General features: G+C 51.3%; 2 protein-coding genes across 2 annotated transcripts; both read right to left on the bottom strand.

Annotated features, from left to right (window-relative positions):
* Positions 1–3660: 3660 nt before the first annotated feature.
* Positions 3661–4617, bottom strand: LOC104386425 (mas-related G-protein coupled receptor member B4-like). The gene has a single exon (XM_009995035.1). It carries the CDS (start codon positions 4615–4617, stop codon positions 3661–3663), a length of 957 nt encoding a protein of 318 aa, XP_009993337.1.
* A 1930-nt stretch (positions 4618–6547) lies between these two features.
* On the bottom strand, positions 6548–7528 carry LOC104386424 (proto-oncogene Mas-like). Its single transcript, XM_009995034.1, has one exon. The coding sequence runs from the start codon at positions 7526–7528 to the stop codon at positions 6548–6550; it is 981 nt and encodes a 326-aa protein (XP_009993336.1).
* Between the last annotated feature and the right edge of the window lie 177 nt (positions 7529–7705).

Genomic DNA, 7705 nt, shown 5'->3' with positions numbered 1-7705 from the left:
AGCTGTGGCTGCCCCATCCCTGGCAGTGTTGAAGGGCAGGTTGGATGGGGCTTGGAGCAACCTGGGCTGGTGGGAGGTGTCCCTGCCCATGGCAGGGTTTGGAACTAGATGGTCTTTAAGATTCCTTCCAATCCAAACCAGTCTGGGGTTGGTGGTGCTGGGGGCTTTGATGGCATGTTCCAAGCACTCATCTTTGTGGCAAGGACTTCACCCAAGGTACTGCTCTCCAGCTTTGCTCCAGGGGAACATGGCTTGTTGCAGCAGACCATGGCTGGCTGATGAGACATCATGTCCTGGAGACTGTCACCTCCCTGCTGGGCTCTCACAGGCACCAGAAAACACAGTCCCTGCAAGGGGACAGGGAATCTGCTCCAGCCCTGCTCCTGTCACACTGATCATGTCCCCCAAGGGACTTGTTTCCCTTTTCACTAGCTCCACAGAAGTTTTGTCCTCAGAGACAAAAGCAGCACTAAGGCTTCAGACTCTTCTGCTTTACTCCAGCCAAGGCTTTGACATCCTGTCCTCCAAACCTGGAAGGGGAGAAGGGAGGAGCTAAATCACCAAAAAAAGGCACCAACTGTGGAAAGGAAATATTTCAGTCTGAAGAGTCAGACAACATAGGGTAACTCTGAAGTCAAAGATCATGTTTCTGATGACACAGAGAAGCATGGGGGCCAAATGTAACCTCTGCAGGGTCAGATGGGAACTGGCTCTGGCACAGCTCCCCAGACATTCCCCAGACACAGCTCCAGGCAGTGCTGTGAAGTCAGGCTGGGGATTACCAGCTCGGATAGTCTTGGCAAGTCAGAGACACTAATTCCTGCACCCTCACAACAAAGATTTCACAGCAAGTTCACTCCCCATGTCCAGCACCAAAAAGAGCCTGAAATATGGAAATGAAAAGAACCAGATGTATGGACCACTCAACTTTCTAGAAATGAGGAGCAGCACACTGCTCTTCTGCCTGTGTGGGTTGGTGGGGAGTGGGGCCATCCTTTAGTTGTCATCATCCTTTAGTTCCTCAGCTTCAGCAGCAAGAGGAAGCCCCTCACTGAACCTGGCCATCCACAGGAGGAGCAGAACATCTCCACACAGTTTTTCCAGTGACTAACCATACACTCCCCAGTCCTGATTGCACTGGCCTTTTTCTGACTACCTACTTCAGGTATCATTTTGTCCCTATTCCTAAATTTAAGTTGGATTTCTTTCTTTTTTCTTTTTCTTTTTTTTTAAATTTGCTTCCAGCCACGTAACTGACCCTGAAGTTTGTTGGATGAACAGCAACTGGGCTTCACTGCAGCTTCTCACTGGTGAACTTTGTCAGAAAATGGCTCATTTTGTGTCATTTTAAAGTTTCTGTCTTGTTTGTGAGGAGGACAGGTTTCTCTGGACCATGGTGCATCTCATCCTGAGGTAGGTGCTTGGAATAGTTGGGATGAGGTGTCTGTTGATAGTGCCAAGTTGTCCTCATTCATGCTGGGAGGGACCTAGGCAGTAGACAGCATCTCACTGAGATGTTTGAAGTTAGCAGAGGTGAATCTCAGTGTAAGAAGCCTCCAGTTGAGCCAAACCATGGTAGTGGAGCTGCCCACATGTGCTAAAAGCTTTCATTGGGAACAGCAGGAGAGGACCTGCAGCAAAGAGCAAACTAGAACACAGGAGGTCCAAACTAAATGTAAGGTTCAAATATTTACTGTGAGGGTGACAGAGCCCTGGGACAGGCTGCCCAGAGAGGTGGTGGAGTCTCCTTCTCTGGAGACATTCCAAACCCACTTGGATGTGCTCCTGTGGGATTTGCTGTAGGTGATCCTGCTCGAGCAGGGGGGTTGGACTAGATGATCTCCAGAGGTCCCTTCCAACCCCACCACTTTGTGACTCTGTGCCCTTCTTGTAGGGTGGAAGGGCAGAGGAAAGACCAGTAAGAAAGGACCTCAGAGCATCCCAGCACCTGGGAGACTGCTGGGAAAATTAAAGAGACAGCCAGCCTGCCAGGGGAGATCATCCCATTTGCAGGTGCTGGAGGTGCCTGTATTCCATCCCCAGATCCCAGTGGGAGGTTGTCCATCCTTATCCCACTGCCTAAATAACTAATATGCCACTGCTTTTAGAAAGAGAAGCTGAAGTACAACCCAGGGATGGGGACCCACGCTTTGAAAACATGAGATGAGATCAAACATATCAGAAACATTTATTAGCAGAGTTGTTTTTAAGGAACAGGGCAGGACACTTCAGAGTTGAGAGGAACTGACTTTTTTCTCCCTCCCTTCCACTTTCCTGTCCTTTGGAAAGGAAAAACCTTATGAGTTTCAACGTGTTGTCCTGGAGAGGGCTCCCATCACCCAGGGAATGTCTCCCAAAGCAGGTGCAGAAGGACCACAATCCTCCCATGTGCTTTTCCTGCTTCCCAGGATCTTCCTTGCCTGGAGAGTCACCCAGGCCACCACTTATCACCCAAGCTTCTTGTTGCCACCAGAGAGTTGTATGGGTTTATTTTTCATGGGTTTTTTTCACCTGTGCTGCACCAAGTGATTGATTTTCATTCCAGCCTGACATGCAGCTCTGGGCTGAGGGACCAGCCAAAGGGCAGAGGAGCTTCTGTCACCATCCTGGATCCCATCAGCAGTTCCTGGTTCTGCACTGCTGAGGCCTTTTCTCCCTCCACCCCCTCCTTGCCAGCTCCATCTTCCCAACCTTCCCCTCGTGCTTCTACCGAAGGAGTTGCAGTAGGAAATCAAACCAGCTCCAAAGAGATGGTTTGGTGGTGGTTTAGTTCACAGGCAAACAAGACCTGGTGTAACCCCCAAAGCTTCTCAATAGCACAAGGAGTTGCTCCTCATGGTTCTAACAGGGTCTTCTCCATAAAAATTCTTGCCCTGTCCCTGTATCCTTTTTCACATGGAAAATCCAGTCCTTACAGAGTCTCCAGGCAGGGCTGAATTTTTGGGGTTGTTTCAATTTAACCGTTCTCCCCTTGTTTGTTTGTTTTTTTTTTGTCTAGATGAGGAACAGACTCGGCAGGAACAGAAAGAGATCTCGGGGTCACGGTTGCGAAATGGCGTTTGCTCAAGCCAACCACCCAAACAGCCCTGAGAAACGTGGGAGGAACCACCACAGGCAGTTCCAGTCCCAATCCCTCGCAGGCAGGCGACCCACATGGAGCGTGGATGAAGCTCAGTGTGCCACAGAAGGGATGGATTTTGGGAAAAGCCACCCCAAACACATGATCTCTGGTAACGCAGCTGAACATCCAGTCTCCAGCATGTTCTTCCCATGTGTCAGCACCCACTGGAGATGCTCACACGAGGTTTGCCCTGGAGTTGTTGCTTCTTATTCACCCTCACTCTGCTCATAAGAAGATACACTCAAAAAAACTCCTCACTGGCAGGAGGCAAGAGCCTCCAGGGCTCCATTTTTGTGGTGTGCAGGGAAGAACAAGCTCAGCTGGGAGGCAGGGAAAGCTTGGAGCTGTTGGATGGGACCGATTCAAAGGAAAGGCTTCAAAAAAGGGGTTTGATGGGTATTTCACCAGGCTGTTCAGGGTCCACTCCAGGCAGGATCTCCTGTGCCACCCAGCACAGCTCAGTGGGCTGCAGCTCATTCCAAAACCATCATCCTTATCAGGACACCTCCAACACCAGAACGTTTTCTTCCAGGGGTGGTTTAAAGAGCTGTTGCCACCATGTTTTCTGCAGGAGTTTCACCTCTATTTGGCTGCTCTGTTACATCCTCAAAAGTCCTCTGGAAAGCAGCTCCAACAGAGAGTGTGAACTTCTTCCTGAAGCTGCCAGCCAAGAAGTAAATGAGAGGGCTGATGCTGCTGTTCACGCAGGCAAGTAGAAGAGAAGGGTCAAAGACAAAGACAGAGAAATCAAACAGCCGTAGAAGGAGCCAGTAACCAAAATCAGCAGTGAAGAAGGGGAAGGAGAAGACAATCAGCAGGACCACGAAGCAGAGCATCCTTGGGGGGTATTGCCAGGAACAGCACAAGATCCTGGAAAGCAGGGTTAGACCAGAAAGAATTAGTGTAAGCACTGAGACAAAGTAGCTCAGGACAAAGACAATGAGCAGTGCAGGGCAGAAGTAGAGGGTGATGGTGAGGAGGAAGGAGAGGACCCAGAGCAAGGCACAGATGAGCACTGGGAAGCTCCAGGAGTGGTGGCAGGAGTGGTGGCAGGAGTAGTGGGCCCGGAGAAGGACAGACAGGGATGTCACAGCACTGAAGGCTGCCAGGAGGTAGACACCAGCGGTGAAGGTGAGGAGGATGTTGATGTTCAACAGAGTCATCACATCCCGTGAGCTCCGCGTGTCACAAAGGCTCCCTGGGCTGTAGAAGGTCACAAGAGCGATGGCAACAGAGAGGAGGAAGGTGGAGTTGGCCACAGCCAGGCTGAAGACATAGATGGTGATGGGGCTCCTGCGGAGGTGGGAGCTGAGGAACCAGAGGACAGCCCCGTTGCCCACCAGCCCACAGAGGCAGATGAGCAGCGTGATGGGGGCTTTGCTCAAGTCTCCAGCTTCACAGTCAGTCCCGTCGTGGTCGTCATCCTCAGGCCTGAGCAGCCTGCCGTGCCAACTGCCACCAAGCTGGCTCCAGCAATCAGGGCACGACGTGCTCATCACGGAACCTCTGCTGCTTCTCCTTCCCCCTCACACAGCTGGAGGGATGAGATGAAAAACAGACATGTCACCAACTCAGCTGTCCCCCACATGAGGCTTTTCAGATCTTTGCAGCCATAGCTGGGCTGCCAGATGGGGGAGCACAGAGAAATGAGGGACTGAAGAGATGAAAGAATGCATGTGGGGAGATGGGTATGACAGCCTGGGTATAAGAGCAGGTACAGAGGTAGAGCAAAAGCTAAGGAGATGCCTCCTTCCTGGCTTTATGCAGGACAGATCTGGAGGAGAGAGACACTAAGATTGTCCTTGGAGATCTCAAAGAGGAAGCAGGTTTGGGGGAAGATGTGATAGGGATTCCCAGGTGCCTAATTACTATTACTGCTGGGTTCCTTCAGTGGGACACTTGTTTCAGTGTCCTCCTTCCACTTCTTCCCACAATATTTATAGGTCTTAATATCCCAAAGACCTTGATTCCCCAATCAGATTTGGTGCAAATTGACCAACAGGTTCAAAACCAATGAGGGAAGGCACTGATTAGTCTGAGGGGGGTGAGGAAGGGGTGAGGGGGGGTGGGGAGGGAGGACAAAAATCCCACCCAGAAAAGTCTGACCTTCTTTCCTCCTGCAGCCCAGAGAACTTCCCTGGAGCAGACGGGCTGCAGACTCCCAGCACCTCCTGCTCGCCAGCCTCCACCCCCAGGCTGGGATCCTCACGAGCTTTCCTGGAATTCTTACGTGGAAAACTGGACCAGAGCCTGCCTTCACGAGCCTGTGCAGCATAGAGCCTGCCTCTGGTCCTTCCCCAAAGCTCTTGCCTCGGTGTTAGCCAAGGAGGTCACATTCTCAAATGTTCTTGCAAACAGGGAACTGTTGCCTTGTCTTCGACAGTGTCAGGGTTCTGGCTATAATCTGTTCTTGGCTTTGTGCAGGAAATGACTAACAAAGACTCTCAGAAACTAGGCCTATGGGAAAAGCAGATTGTTGCACATCAGGTTCCTCTTTCAGTTCATTTTAAAACCCTGAGCTCAAAATATTCATCCCTTGGAATTGGCTGAACTTTTCTTCTCCCTTTCTTTAGAACCCCCTGCACTACAAGCTTGAGGTTGCACCAGAACTTCTGTTTCTGTTTGGGATCTAGGTTTGCCACTTGGATGTCACAATTTCATGGAGATACTTGACCTCCAAACACACAGTTCCCAAGAGCAGGCTACTACATGCACCAAGGAGCTCACTGAAGAGTAAGATCATGGAAACGTCAGGTGGTTTGGCTTGGAAGACACCTTAAAGGTCATCTAGTTCTAACCCTCTGCATGGGCAGCGACACCACAACTTCCACTAGACCAGGTTGGCCAAAGGCCCATCTGTGCATGAAGAGGAGCACAGGTGGTGTAGAGGTAACTTAGGATTTCAGGAAACACCTGGGTTTTTTTCCTAAGGAGAGGTGAATGGATGCTGCTGGCTTGGCTTTGGTCATCTACAAGTTAGGGGTTTCATCTCAATTGTCTTCTACACCCCCTGTGTAGGCAGCCAGCAGCCCTACAATGTGGTCTCAAACAGGCCCAGGTAATTCCTAGAGACCTCCACGTTGGGAAGCAGACAAGGGTCAGATCAGGGCTCAGGAGTGTGGTTATATTCAACTCTGGAGAAAAAACAAATCATGCAGGACCTTCTGGACCACATCATTTCACCCTTATAAACTAGAGGGGACTGTCACAACTGGGGTTTTGAAAGCAAGCTCCACCCCTGGAGCCAGGAAGGGAAGAAACAGCAATCATCAGGATTCAGACTTTTTATTAAAATAACTTAAAAATAAGTTTGAGGTGAGAACCAGCCCTGCCCTTGGAGACCTCCTGGAGCACAGCAACATCCTCAGCTCCAGGGACAGAGGCCAGGCTGCTCCTCTCCAGGTGCCCATCTGCAGCTGTAGGAGTTTACGCAGCAATTCCCATCACAGGGATCTCCCCCACCTCTTGGGAATCTGCCCTATCTTCAAAGACCCTTTGAAGAGCCACTTTGACAGATCTCCTGAACCTGGACTTTCCAAAGCTCCCAACCAGGACATAAATCACGGGATCGACGCTGCTGTTGAGAGAGGCCAGCAACAGGCAGATCTCAAAGACCAAGTTGATGTAGATAAAGAAGTTGAGGAAGATCTGGACAGTGAGTGGGATGCCAAAGAGGAGGAAGAAGAGAACACTGAGGACAATGACAATGTACAGCCTCGCTGGGTGGTGCTGCCAAGAGCTACGCCTAAGCTTGAGGAAGATGATGACATTGGAAAGAACCATGATGGGAGTGACAAAGCAGAAGTTGAGAAAGCACAAGGTCCCAAGAACCAACTGGCAGTGCCCAGAGTGACCCAAGTCACAGATGAAGTACACCAGCCCAGCCAGCACACAGGCCAGGGCCCACAGCAGGCTGCAGATGGCAGCTGACAGGAGCTTGGGGCGGTGGCATCGGCACCAGAAGGGCCAGAGGACACCCAGGCACCTCTCCACGCTGATGGCCATGAGGAGATAGAGGCTGGTGCTGTAGGTGAACAGAACCATGGAGTGAAACAGTGGCAGCACCCACAGCACCTCTGGCTGAAAGCAGCTGAGCATGGGCACGTGGTAGATGACAAGGAAGGCCGAGGTGCAGAGGAGGAAGCAGGAGTCAGCCACGGCCAGGTTCAGGAGGTAGGAGCTGAAGGGGTTCCTGGGGATGCGGCAGCCCAGGAGCCAGAGGATGGTTCCATTCCCCACCAGCCCACACAGGCAGATGAGCAGAGTGATGCCACCCGTGACGATTTCAGGGACGTGTTCTGCAAAGCACCTGGTCCCATTGGGTCCATCCCCGTTGGCCGCGCTGCCCGTGGGCACTGGGGACACCGTAGGCCAGTCATGGGTCGTGTTGTTGGGATGTTGGTCCATCTCCTGTGCTCACCTGGGGAAAAGTAAGAGATGAGGGCAAAATTAGTGACTCTCAGGTCTCCAGGACTATGAATGTCCTCTGGTCATGCAGTCTTGCCTCCTTCTCCATGAGATACAACATCTGCAAGCCAGAGAACAGAGGAATGAAAAGAGAAAAGAGGAGAGGAGAGGAGAGGA

This window comes from Chaetura pelagica, unplaced genomic scaffold (assembly GCF_000747805.2).
Source record: "Chaetura pelagica isolate M959 unplaced genomic scaffold, ChaPel_1.0 scaffold553, whole genome shotgun sequence".
Lineage (NCBI taxonomy): Eukaryota > Metazoa > Chordata > Aves > Apodiformes > Apodidae > Chaetura > Chaetura pelagica.
This window is presented reverse-complemented; position numbering and strand designations above follow the sequence as displayed.